Source organism: Lepidochelys olivacea (genome assembly GCF_965140295.1).
Source record: "Lepidochelys olivacea isolate rLepOli2 genome assembly, chromosome: 11".
NCBI classification, from domain to species: Eukaryota; Metazoa; Chordata; order Testudines; family Cheloniidae; genus Lepidochelys; species Lepidochelys olivacea.
Window position 1 is genome coordinate 50,562,869 of NC_140421.1, and position 14,315 is coordinate 50,577,183.

A 14,315-nucleotide genomic window follows, 5' to 3' on the forward strand; every position below is an offset into this window, starting at 1 on the left:
GAGGCAAAATGGAGGTGTTTCCAGGGCCTTTTATAGCTTCTGTCATGTGGAGGTAAACCCATTGGTTGAAACAAATCACAGGTGACAAGGTGGTGTTTGGAGTCACATGGGCAAGTCACATGTCCATGCATAATTTTGCTTAGTCACAGTAGAAGTCATTACCTATACCTCAAACAGCACGTTCACAGGAAAGTCCATTCAGGGTAGATGGGCATCTTCCATTGTGAGTTAAATGTTCTTTTGATGGGCCATTCAATTTGATGGGCCCTCCAAAATGTGCTGGCTAAATACCTTGTGGGTGTTATCCCAGGAGGAAACATTTGAAATCCAGGTGTAGAGCCAATACTCATAACATCAAATACAAAAATGATACATGCATAAGAATAACATAATCATATTCAGCAAATCATAACCTTTCCATAGACACCTTACTTGACAACCTTTATACAAGATTTGTCCTTTAACTAAGATTTTAATTCCTTCCCTTCCCCGCCCTCCTGAGACAGGGTCTTGCTGTTTATGTATCACACAGCATTGTGTTTATCTGTGCTCAGTCAGTGAATGAGTGAATATGGATTCTTTATTCTTATATGCTCTTTGATCTTAGATACATGCTTTAAGTGCATTTTACTGACTACATTAACCACATAGCACCACATGCTACTCCTCTACTCACTGCAGAGTGCAGACGGGATTAAATCTATAGAGAGAGTTTGTGGAATAGGCAAGTAGCTAAGAAAGGTGCTGCCCAGTTTCCACATAGCATTAACATCTGCTCTGATTGCCTTGTGCCAGTCCTAGGTTGCAGCTGGGAGCCAGCAGCTCATAGCAGCACAGTTATTGGTCCTGCTGTACTGCTGTTGATAGGAAGCACTGTTCAGAGATTTCTTCAATAAAGTCAGCCAGAATATACTCAAACTGTCCACAGCCCCAGCAACTGCTTCTGGTTCCGCGTGGTGGGGAGAAGAATGCTTAGACATTCGGGTTATATTAGGGCCATTCAGTTCTCACATTAGTAAGTTTCCTTTCTACTTATTTTAAATAGTAGGGGAGCATAATGGGATTGAAGTTGTAAACTCCTTGAGGGAAGGTTCTCCTCTTTGCACTGCATAGCACAGATGGTAGTAGACAATAATCTTGGTGTGTGCCATTCCTAGTTTCTTGCATCAGTAGTCTTTAATATTGATTTTATTTATATGATATGAAATGTATTCAAATACCTAAAAAGAAAAAAAAATCTATTTAGAAGCAGTGATCATTGCGGAACAGATGGATGAGACTATTGAAATTTTATTAAAACTAGTTTGGCAGAGGATCCATCCCAAAATATTGACAAAAGTGACAAGAAAACCACTTAGACCCTGGAATGCAGGAGGAGCAAATTAATGAAAGGTGAGCCAATCATCTCCTAAGGCTGCTCCGTGAATTTAGGAATGGTATCAACGTCAACCTGGGCCATCACTTTAAAATAGCTAATCAATTTGTATAAATGTTATGCACCTCAGTGAATACATTCACTGCCCTTTGTCTTCTTTATGATCATTAACATGTCTATCTACGGCTCTTCCCCTTTAGCCTTGGTAATGTTTGTAAGGTTTATTTGTCCCCAGTTAAATGTTTAACTGTTAAGTAAACAGGGTTTCTCGATTAGATGAAGAGTACCAGCATCTCTGTGCTGTAAAGGAGTTGATGCTTCAATTAAAAAAAATATCCAAATCATGCTGCTTTTTCTCACAACCATGGCATCCGTTTGTCTTCTGACAGTGTCTTCCTTGCTATCCCCAGGACAGATGCCACCTTCAGGTAATTATAATTGTGAAGATTTTAACAGCACATGCAATGGGGAATCCAGTTGAAACATACCAATCTCCTTCTGGATTGCAGACCGAGAACATGCTTTTTCCTCATTTGAAGTTAAATGACAGGTTAACAAATGCTGGAGTTTGACAGCAAAGTAACTGAAATGCACAGATAAACTACAGGTACAGTTATTGACTTAATAAATGGCTTTGTAACACACACAAAAATCAACTTTTAATATTTTCAAATTATTTTTTTAAATCTAAAAGGATCTTGCTTGTTTTTCTCAGCATGCAAGAAATTTCCATCTCCCACAAATGGATTTTTGTACTGTCGAGCTGATTACTGCATTATTCGTTGCAAAGATGGTTTCCAGTTTGACAGTGAACCGGCAAATGGCTATTTGTGCCATCCAACAGGAGTGTGGACTGCAGTGCCTCCAGAAGAAAGTGTTCCTTGGCCTAACTGCACATTGAAAGGTAGCTAAATACTGACTGTTGCTCTCTTTTTCCCAACAGATAGTTAATGCTGTGGTGATTTATAAAGTAAAGTTATGCATGCTTTAGCCATTGGTGATGCTGGAGTTTGTTGAAATTTGTATATTATCTTTAACTTGGTCTGGATTCAGCTGTCAGCTTTTTGGTAGATGTCAGGAACCAAATTAGGAACCTTTAGTAAGGAGTGGAGGAACATCAGCTACTTCTGAGAGTGAATGGTTCCAATAGTCCTGTTTCTCATCCTAACCTTTGTAGTTGGCTCGCTCATTCCTATTGTGTTTTTCCCTTGTTATCTTGTGAGGTAGGACTTCCTCTTAGAACCCCAGGAAAAAGACACTGAGGAGCCCAATCTTGTGAGGTGCTGAGTGCCTCTAGGAAGGGTGACTTCGGTAGGAGCTGAAGATGCACAGCTCCTCATAGCATCATGCTTTGAAGGTTTGGGCTTGTGTATTTGTGTAATACACATTTCTTAAAGCTTTAGGGGGGTTCTTTAACATCAGCCTTTGGGCCCCACTGCTGCTCTTTGCCTGCTCCATTGTTGTTCTACTCAGACCTTATGATCTGTTCATTACAGGATATAGAATTATAGGTTTCCTTTAAATTCACTAGTCTGACCCCATCTATCAGTACTGCTGCTGACTTTCTTCTAGATCACAATGGGATTCCGCATGCGCCCATTACAGCCAATGGCAGTTTTACCATTGGGAATGACAACTGAGAATCTTACAAGAGCAGGTCCTGTGTTATGCTGGGGTCCAGCGCTGGAGACAGCCTCATTTAAGTCTGTGCCACCATTTCGGGGTTATTGAGAGCTCTGACAGAGATTAGCAGAGAATGGATTGTCATTAGCACTGAAAGGCAGGACCAGGTGCTCAGTGGTATGCACTGTAAATGCAAAGAATCTGGTGTGCATTTTTTGATTTGTGTTTCTGATTAAGGAAGAGCCCCATTGCACTTCCAATGCACTAAAATATTCTGACACGCAACTCCTTTCGTAAGGCCAGATTGTGACCCCTTTGTTAGATGTTACTTGCACAGTGTGACAATTTGGGGAGTCTGTCTGTACCACTTATGTATCCTGGTTCATATTATAAAGTTATTACTATGAAAATTGCCATATCACAAGTGCTCCTCTGTATGCGTTTCCCCATGAGCTGGCACCGTTTCCACATCTCTGCCAGGCTAGAGACAATGGGGAGTCATTATAACTCAGTGATCATAGGTAAAGTACCTTGGTACAATGGGTTTGCTTGATCTGGGAGTAGATACTTCCTCCTCCTGTCTGAAGAGGAGAGGAGAGGGAAGTGGAGAGCAATGGAGAGTTACTGAAGGACAAAGCCAAAAGACTCACATGGGAAATACTTACAGAGACATACTCAGGAAATTGAGCAGGATAGGAAAATGGGGCGGATTACCAGGATCATTGGAAGCCAACTTACTTAGGAAGATAGGCTCCATGGTTTGGAAAAGAAGTCATGCAGCTGCATGGGGATCCAGGATCCCACAGAGGACCCTGACTCTAGCCCAAAGAATGCTTTGGAGTGGTGAGGAAACTGAGTCAGGGAAATGATTGTAGGGTTTATTCTTTTTGTATAGATCTGTGTATTTCTCATGTGATTATGTAAAGAGCAATAATGTTAAACTTCTGTGCAAAGTGTCAGCGCATTATATGGTTCACCTATCCCCATGGATGTGAGGGCAAACTTGGTTCCTCTAGTTTTTCAACTGAGCTGGAGATAAGGAGGAAGAAGATGTCGTCGGAACCCCTTTTGTTCTGAATATCCTTTGATGTCTATGTCCACATTTGACAGAAGTAAGGTGATATCTATCATAATTTCAGTCTTCCGGTTATCTTCAAGGGAACCATTGATAAGAGAGGTTAAGCACTGGTAGTAGCTTATTATGTCTACGCTACAATTAGACACCTGTGGCTTGTCCATGCCAGGCTTGCAGGGCTTGGGCTAAGGGACTGTTTAATTGTGGTATAGACTTTTGGGCTCAGGCTGCAGCCTGAGCTCTGGGACCTCCCACCTCACAGGGTTTTTAATTGCAGTGTAGACATACTCTTAAGGTGTGCACCAGCTCTTGTTGCAGTCAATGGGAGTCATTAATTGACTGCAGTGAAAGCGGGACAAACCCATAGTGTATGCTTTAGCTAATTACTCTGTATTATTTAGCCATTATATTGGATTCACTTTTTGAAGAAAATTTTTTCCTACAAAACCTACCCAAGGATTAGTTTGTTTGTACAGCATTTTGAACATGTAAAGCCCTGAGTTAATGCAAAATATATTATTCTTGTGTTTTTGCTGCTGATGCTACCATTCATTCATTCATGATATATTTTTTTCAGACAGGATTCAGTTAAGCTTCTAGTTATTTTGAATTTTGCTCATCACTAAACTTTATGGGTCAGATTGCCTTGCTCATGTGTAGGGCCCTACCAAAATTCACGGTCCATTTTGGTCAATTTCATGGTCATAGGATTTTAAAAAACCATAAATTTCATGGTGTTGTCATTGTAGGGGTCCTGACCCAAAAAGGAGTTGTTGTGGAGGGTGGGGTCTGCAAGATTATTGTAGGGGGGGTTGCGGTTCTGCTACCCTTACTTCTGTGCCGCTGCTGGCAGCAGCCCTGCCTTCAGAGCTGGGCAGCTGGAGAGCGGCGGCTGCTGGCCGGGATCCCAGCTCTGAAGGCAGACCCGCTGCCAGCAGCAGTAGTGCAGAAGGGAGGGTGGCATGGTGTGGTATTGCCACCCTTACTTCTGTTCTGCTGCCTGCAGAGCTGGGCCCTCAGTCAGCAGCCACAACTCTCCAGCCACCCAACTCTGAAGGCAGCAGTGCGGAAGTAAGGGTGGCCTGGTACAGTATTGCAATTCTCAGGGCTGTCCCTAGGAGAGTGTGGGGCCCGGGACACCCTCCACCCCAGGCCCCGGCCCCACTCCACCCCTTCCCGCAAGTTCCCGCCCCGCCTCTTCCCATCCCTCCTCTGCCCGTGCCCCGCTCCCATTCCACCCCGAGCCCCTGCACTGCCTCTTTCTGACTTCCGCCCCCTCCCCTGAGCAATGCCGGGCAGAGCAGGGCAGGCTGGGGCTGGGTCACTTGCTGCTGCTGGCACCAGGTGCCCCACTAGCTCCCCAGGCCACGCTGGATACTGTGTCGCCATCCTTCTGCACTGTTCTGCAGCCACCCAGCTCTGAAGACAGCACAGAAGTAAGAGTGGCAATACTGTGACCCCCCTAAAATAACTTTGTGACCCCTCTGCAGCTGACTTTTTGGGTCAGGACTCCCAATTTGAGAAACACTGGTCTCCCCCATTAAATCTGTATAGTATAGGGTAAAAGACCAGATTTCATGTCCCGTGACGCGTTTTTCATGGCCGTGAATTTGGCAGGGCCCTACTCATGTGAAATAGAGCTTTATAATATAAGTGGTTCCACTGAAGTGAATTAGACCTCTTGTGGTTAAGGTGCTATGCAACATGAGTAACTACTGGTCTCTGTGTTTTTTGACACACAACACCATTTCCTCATAAATAGATTCTGACACACGTGATAATGACATGTCCTAGTTTGGCTTTTGTGTGGCATGTGCATCTGAAGATGTGTGTATAAAGGATGAAACCAAAACAGAGTCGGATAAGTTCACCATTGTTCTAAGGGGATGCAGTTCCACTTAAGTCAGTGGAGTTGTGTGTCATTTACACCAGTGCTGAATTTGGCTCAATATCAGTATTGTTACAATATGCAAGTCTTAAACAGGGTTATTTGCCAGACACAGGGGAGGCCTGGGGGGTGGAGGAGATTGCTTTAAATATTTATCTTATAGGCTGCTCTGAAAAGTGTTTGTCTTGAAAATGTTTAACTTACAGAGCAGCTCAATGATTCCCAAAGCCTTACATAAATGTAAAAGGAGATAAAAAAGAGTGTGCTGAAAAGAACTACACTGCATTTGTATCAGTAACTGTTTAATGAAATGAAGTCACTTATTTCAGAGCGCAGTAGTGGGTGGTCAGGTGTATAATAAATATAAATATTGTTTGGAGGGATACAGAAACGGACAGAGAGAACACTAGGAAATAATGAGACATTACCTTGGGCATCATACTAACCATTTAAAGTTGTAGTGATTAATTTTCACGCGTGTAAGCCTTTCCCTGCTCTCTGATTGGGCCTGTGGCTATGAGCAAAAGACACAGTTCACACAGAAACCCCAACTTTATAGGGTCAAAAATGGTTACTGCATTTTGTGGGCGTAAACATGTAGATAGACATGTAGGGCCAGATCTTCGCTCCCCTTCCAGTTGTTTGGGCCAGTCCTGCAGTGCAGAGCGGCTGCAGCCAGAAGTTTGACATAAGCAGCTAATTTGAGATTAGTTTAGCATAAGGGACATATCTGAGTGGCATAGCGTCAACATAACAAGTTTTACACCACCCTCACCATGTCTCTAAATATAGGAGACATGTTGGGGGTTGGCTCGGTGAGTGGGTCCCAGTTCACCCCAGTATAGGGAGGCCATAAAAACACTTTTTACTACCCCCTGCCAGCTGTTCCAGGTGCATCACCAGCACATGAGGGTCTGATCCCTAACTGCATTTCTGTACTCTGACTTCTGGGCAGTACCAGAAACTGATGCGTCAAGTACCACAGGTCAGACTATTTTAGTGCTATTTCCAGCTTGATCAAAACCAGGAAACTTCATGAGAAAGGGTGTTCTGAGAGTTCCAATGCCAGTTCTGCATGGCCAGGGTTTTGGAATAGTTTGGATACTTCTCTGAACAAAGCTTTCTGAATTTGCCCATCACTGTTGAAAACCCAGGTCTGATTTCCTTTGCGGGATGTACACAGATGAGAAGGGAAGTAAAGAGAGATAGTCTTCATAGTTATTATCCAGTTTAAAATTGCCAGTCAAATATTTTGGAAGTCACAACCTCTAATGCTGCACTCCAATCCATCTGCTCTATTCTGTAACACCCCTTTAACTCAGGAAGTGTACCATTTCTCAGCACCTTAGTAATATCACCTAATACCCATCCTCATTCTTTAGTGATTTAAATGTATAAAAACCTGCTGAGACCCCTTGAGAAACTTTGAAAGTCTATTTAGAAATAATTCTCTTTTAAGTTAGCATAGGTTTTCTGGGCCTAATTTTGATGTTGCCCTGGTATAAATCAGAGGTTACTCAGTTGAAGGCAATGATGTACACTGGTGTCAATCCTGTGTAAATGAGGTCAGAAGCAGGCACTCTGTATTCATTTGAACAAAAATAGCATCTTCGTTTCTAACAAATTCATTAGACTCTGCTGCTTATTCCCCACATGAACTCATGTTTGTCAAAACACAGTTATTTATACAGCAACCAATTCTGATATTGCAAACAGGATTACTACTTCAGACGGGGAGTATGTAGCAGGAGCACATGGACTCCTGGAAAGAAAAAAAAAATTCCTGTTTTCCTACAAGTATTTCAAGTATCAAAATAATAGGGAAAGTAACATAGAAAATATATTGGCACAATTGTCTCTCAGCATTCCTTATGATAAGAATGACTTCAAGGTGAGGACAGGCTAGTCTCATCTTTTGCTTAATCCGGGGTTGGTGAGATCTAGAAGCAAGGAGGCAAAACAGGCACTTTAAACACCAGTTGAGAGCTAGATTACAGCCATAAATGAAGATATGTCTATGTTCAAATGTAGACACTTATTTTGATTTTCATCAAGTCCAAGATACAAAATTAGCATATATTATGTATCATTTTAGTGTTTGCTAGGAAAGTGACCTATACTATACTGTGGAAGTATTAGAAGTGCCATGAGATTTAGAGTTGCTATGGTAACTTTTTCATTATTGAACTGAACTGTAAATGATGAATTTTAAAACCACATGCTTAGCAAATGATGAAGTGATTCAAGCAACAATGATTTTTAATTTATTTTCCTCCAGATCGCATGTATTTGAAACATTATTCTAATTACTTATTGACTTAAAACCATTCTAACTCCATTTAAGTTTATACCTGGTATAATTCCACTGACATATTTGATTCTGTCAGTTGGAAATAAACACATCTGTTTCAAACAATGACAATTTATTTTAAAATGGGAAAAATGGAGGAACAGATCCTCAGCTAATGTAAATTGGCATAGCCTTATTGAGGTAAAAATGGAGCTACACCAGTTGCTATCAGCTGAGAATATGGCCAACATTCTCAAAGACAGATTTGATGAGAGGACTGCATAGTTCAACTATACTAGGGATGGACCAATCAATTATAATGAGAACCAATCCATGCCCTTTACCGAAAGTTTAAGTTGATACCGTGGCTCCTTTTACTGTACGTTAGTTCCAAACTCTCCCCTACAGCTTTTCGCGAGGCAGGAATTCATGCAGAAGTCACTCCAGAGCCTTTACTGGTCAACAAACCATCCAAAAGCCCCTTCAGCATCAGTCCCTCAGTCACAGATCAGGCCGTCATCTGGGCTCTGGGTGTTTCTCATGTGCACTGCATGCTCACAGTGGTCACGCAGACAGGCTACTCCCTCGGCCTCTCCTCCAGCCTGAAGTTCAGACTCATGGTCTGTTGTCTCCCTGCAGCAGCACTGTGCCATGGCTGCAGCCCATATATTCCTTACTCGAAAGACAACCCTATCTTCCTATCTGCAGCAAGAAGTAGGGCCTGGATTTCCTGCTAGCTCTTTAGCCAGGCAGAGCTCTGGAAGCCTGGAGAGGCCAGCTCCTTCTGCCTGCTCATCCCCAGCCAATTGGAGGGGAGGGCCAGCCTCCATAACTTTGCTACAGTGGGGACTCCATACAAGTCCACATCATCTCAGAAGTTTGAGAAGTATGGTTACCCTTCATTGATTTTTTTCATTTTTGTGCCTCTTAATTTATGAGTTAAAAATACAGTTTTTGAAGACTAAAGAAGTTTGAATAGTTGGGATAAGATTACTTTAATACATTTGTGTATTTGCCTATGTAAAAAGAGATAAAGGATCTTTGCCCTCCAGGTCAACAGTTCATATGTGTTACCTATATGTCGTTACCATCTGATATCTCTCATTCTAGTGTCTCACGAGAATGAGATTGTCTTTTTTTGCCTAGTGGATTCTCTTATCCTTATAGAGTCAAATATGCTCATACTCCACTGAAACCACTCTGTTTTCAGTCCTGATGCTGCAGCCTGCCTATAGCCTTCCCCCAGAAGATGCTAAAGAGAGTGTTCAATGAAATACAGCTTATATGCCAGTTTCAAAAAATATACAGGAGGGGGAATCAAGTGAGTGGACCTCTGAGAAGATAATTCAGTCTGAAGGGAGAGATAGTCTAGCTTATGGAAGGAAGGAAGGCGATCCTAGGCTGGTCACCCTCAAATGAAACCTGAACACAAGTGAAAATTATCTTGGTTGTTGTTTTAGGTCTAGGGCAGATCTTCTTAAAATTCATTCAGAGGTTTGATGAACCTTGGTGAGTTTCAAAATCCATTATTAAAATGATCTGTACAACTGCAGGTGCTAGTTCTTTTTATTTACTGTATTGTTTGTGGCTTTATATCTGGAAGTGCAGGAAAGTATCAAAAGTTAGATGACTTCTAAAATATGTACTTTACTCTTCACAACAAAAGAGTAGTGGCTCATTTTAGTAAACAGGGCAAGCTACAAAATATATCTCTGACTGTCTTTATAGAGGCTATAGCTTTTACAAGCTAGAGGCATTTATTTAGATATAGATATAATTTGTTTCAATTGCAGTAATCACATTGAAATATTCAGACACTTTGATCATTCTCTTTTGCTCTCAGATTTCAAAGAAGAAAATAAAAATCAAGTTGTCCTTTATGAATCAAACACTTCTGAACGTTCCCAAATTAAAAAGTGCACCTTCTTTTGGAGCTTTTAAAAATTACACAAAATCTGTTAAACAGGGACCTGAAATTTGTTGTACATTAGCTATAATGACGACTAATGTATTCCTTCTGTAGTGGAGCAGCTTGTCTTGTTTAAGCAAGATATCTTTGTATAAACAGCTCGCTTTAATGAGAAAAACAACTATTAAATCAAAGCCAGTCTGGTCATTTCAAATATATCACAGTTCTGGGGCAGTGTGCTGTTCAGAGTCAAGGGAGCAAATCACAGAAATGTATTTTCATGCATGAATTATATATAAAACCAGAATTTTTGGAGGCACAGGACCATATGGGCAGAGATTTGTGTTTCCTTGCTGGTCTCTTGGTCTCCTTTAACTTCTTGCGGTGATGCTCTTGACCAACCATGCTACCAGGGAATTCCCCTGCCTGCCTCTGGACCTGGACTCGCTCTTTTCTCAAGTAGGGCGGGTTACAGTGACCTGAGCAGTATTAACGTAAATATGGAATTCACACAGGTTTGGTGGGAGAGCAGTACTGCCCCAACTCTGCCTAGGGTTAGAGGAGGTTGAGGTGGATGTCATAGAAATGCTCAAATAAATTTGTTAGTCTCTAAGGTGCCACAAGTACTCCTTTTCTTTTTATAGAAACACCAGTCTCCCTTCTTTACTACATTCTCCTTCTATTTGCCCGGCCATACAAGTTTCATATGCCTGTTTCTTTGGATTTCTACAATAATAGAAAGGGAGCACCTAGCTAGACCTTAAGGGGCCCCTATGGAAGCAACAAAAATAGCCCCTTGCCCACAAAATTCCCCTCCCTTATGCAACCCCAAAATAATACAGAAATATTGACTTCTTAGTATCATAACAATAAATATAAGGAAGCCCATTTATTGTAACAAATGACCTCATCCACCAAAGTCAGACAGCCCATGGGCTGGACTCAGCTTTCACAATACTTGACCCTATTCTGTGAATTAACGGAACTCTTGCCACTACTTCTTAGCTGCTTGTATTTATCTGTGGTGCAGAATTTACAGCATTCCCTATAATTGGAATAGGAAATTATCAAGGTAAATTTAAAAGGTATGGATGATAAAAAACCTGTTTTAATGGTCTCCTGTACAGCTGTGCCACCCTTTTGAAGACAGTGGGGTTACACAGGTGTCAATGAAGGCAAAATTTGACCCAAGCAATAAACAGCCATTTTACAAAAATTGTCCAGGCAAAAAAGAGTCAGAGGGAGCAACCCCCAGAGTCAGGCAGCAGATGGAAATAGGAGAGGACACCAGGCTCTAGATGAAAGGTGACTTGATTATGATGTATAAATATCTTTATGGAGAGAAAATACTGGGTATTGAAGGGCTCTTTTATCTAGTGGAGAAAGGCATAACAAGAACCAGTGGCTGGAAACTGAAGCCAGACAAATTCAAATGATAAATTAGGCATGTGTTTTTAACAGTGAGGGTGTTTAACTGGAACAAACTACCAAAGGAAGTGGTGGATTTTCCATCTCTTGATGCCTTCAGATCAAGACTAGATGCCTTTCTGGAAGTTATGGTTTGGCCAAACATAAGGTATTGGGCTCAATACAGGAGTAACCGGGTATAATTTAATAGCCTGTGATTTACAGGAGATCAGACTAGATGATCTAGTGGTCCTTTCCAGACTTAATCTCTATGAATCTAAGGTTCAGAGATCTTAAATCCCTTGACACTCTGTTGCTTTTTAGAAATTTGAGGGAATTAATTAATATTACTGCTACCAAACCCAGTTTTAAGTAGGCATACCTCTTTCAGATACATCCCAATGTATTACTACGAAAGGTGAAGAATTGGAACAGGAGACACATTAGTGAGGTGTTTTGACAGAAGGGAATAAGAAAGTCATTATAGCAGTAGCTTCTGTACTGCCCTCTGTGGAGCTGTACAGCATTGTTCATGTAGCAGGGCTACGTGATGCAGAATTTGCCTCACTGTATAACTTGTGAAGAATAGTATTTATCATCCCTGCACAAGCAAGTCTTTATCCATGAACAAACATAAAGTGGACAATGGATGACTGCTAAATTTTCTTTTACAGTTTTAGCTATTCAGTTGGCCTGAATCCTAAAGACACAATACAACTACTGCAGGACTGGAGTCTTGGGGATTGTTTAAGTGTTGAAGAGTTCCTCCCTTTAACTTATTTCCTTCTTTATCACAGGCACAGCTGATTAGATAGGGAAGCATGCGGCTGGCGCCTTCCCATCCTGTATGTTTTTATACATCAGTGCTGTGTAGGGTAGGTCATGTTCCTATTCATTTTACATGACCTTTCCTTTTTACACCCTTTTTAATTGCAATTTGTTTCTGTAACCTTAGAGTCCTGCATGCCAGTCTAAAAAATGTGTTTTTTTAAGTCAGCTCCGGAAAGTGTTGGAAACTTCATGAAAAAGTTCAGCAAACGTAGTCTTGGGAATTTATACAGCCTCTTCTGTATAGGCCAGTCTGGGAGTACAATACTTTTTTCCAATAGGTTTGGTTTAATGTACTGTAGTGCATTATTAAACTGTGTTCTAAAATTTCTGTGCTCCTTTAGTGCATATGAAACTTTTATGAGGTGATTTGTATATGAATATGTTCCTCATAAATACTTGAAATCTATTAGCAGTTCAGTGTCTTCTCTGGTTGAAGAACTCTGATTGTTTTTTTTAATAATTTGGGTTAGGATTTGCTATTTGTAACAAAATTTGCAGCACAGACATATTCTGTTTAAATATTTTTCTTTGGATTACACATGTCTGCATCCATACTGCTGTCTTCCTTTCCCAATTCATTTCCCATACTCCTGTGTGCTGAATTTATTTGTATCTGCCTCCCTGAAGCCACACACTTGCACTGGCTTTCACTTCACCCCATTGCACTGCAGCCACTAACCCTCTTCGTTATATTATGGGTTAAATTTATATCATAGCCTTTAAACTAAGTTGAGTGGGTTTTCCCATACAGTTCTATCAATACACTCCATTCTAATCTGTATGAAATCAGCTGTTCCACTTTTGGGCCTATGGTAGAAATAATGTATGGTGTGACAAGGTTCCTGCTCTACCTTGGTGGGTCTTGCGCTTATTGGCGGATTTGGTCGCCTTGAAGCTTCACGGCAGCCCTCAGCTTGGCTGTTTTTCTGAATTCACAGTCCAGGTCGACTCCTCCTGTGTCTGACCAGGAGTTGGGAGGATTTGGGGGGAACCCGGGCCCGCCCTCTACTCTGGGTTCCAGCCCAGGGCCCTGTGGAATGCAGCTGTCTAGAGTGCCTCCTGGAACAGCTGTGCGACAGCTACAACTCCCTGGGCTACTTCCCCATGGCCTCCTCCCAACACCTTCTTTATCCTCACCATAGGACCTTCCTCCTGGTGTCTGATAATGCTTGTACTCCTCAGTCCTCCGACAGTCCGCATTCTCACTCTCAGCTCCTAGTGCTTCTTGCTTCCAGCTCCTCACACACACACCACAAATTGAAGTGAGCTCCTTTTTAAAAACGAGGTGCCCTGATTAGCCTGCCTTAATTGATTCTAGCAGCTTCTTGATTGGCTGCAGGTGTTCTAATCAGCCTGTCTTAATTGTCTCCAGAAGGTTCCTGATTGTTCTGGGACCTTCCCTGTTACCTTATCCAGGGAAAAGGGACCTACTTAGCCTGGGGTTAATATATCTGCCTTCTGTTACTCTCCTATAGCCATCTGGCCCCACCCTGTCACAATGGTTACCACCAAATGTGAGTTGATTGTGATTTAAGATGCATTTTAATTAGTATTCAGCAATGAGGCATTCGTTCATCCCCTACAATTCTCACTTACTGCAACATCTAGTTCATTGCTGGAAGAAACTAACAGGGAATAAAAATGTTCAAATGCTTTTTCATGCAGTTTTAGGCATGGAAATCCTATGGGCTTAGTTGGCTGTTGTGTGATGAAATCAATGTACACTACTCTGAAAAGTGAAAGGGTAGGTCTAGGATGTCCTCTTCTGATCAACACTCCACTGGGTACTTCCAGTGATGCAGAGCCAGTTTAGAGGCTCCTGCTCTGATGCCTCCATACTACAACATTTTATGCTGCCCCTCTTCCTGCACTCCAGCTTGCTGCCAGCACATGACCTGACACTTCACCAGACCCTTG

At 41.8% G+C, this 14,315-nt stretch overlaps 1 protein-coding gene across 3 annotated transcripts in view; it reads left to right on the top strand.

Annotated features, from left to right (window-relative positions):
* The first annotated feature begins 1,645 nt into the window (after positions 1–1,645).
* The window catches only part of LOC311528500 (hyalin-like), a 94,274-nt gene continuing 81,604 nt past the window's right edge, over positions 1,646–14,315 (top strand). For 2 of the 3 annotated variants that reach the window (XM_084643592.1, XM_084643593.1), the window contains exons 1-2: positions 1,646–1,803; positions 2,091–2,279. In XM_084643592.1, the coding sequence (XP_084499718.1) occupies positions 1,719–1,803; positions 2,091–2,279 (274 nt within the window). In that variant the 5' untranslated portion in view covers positions 1,646–1,718. The other variant, XM_084643594.1, reaches the window with a different exon arrangement.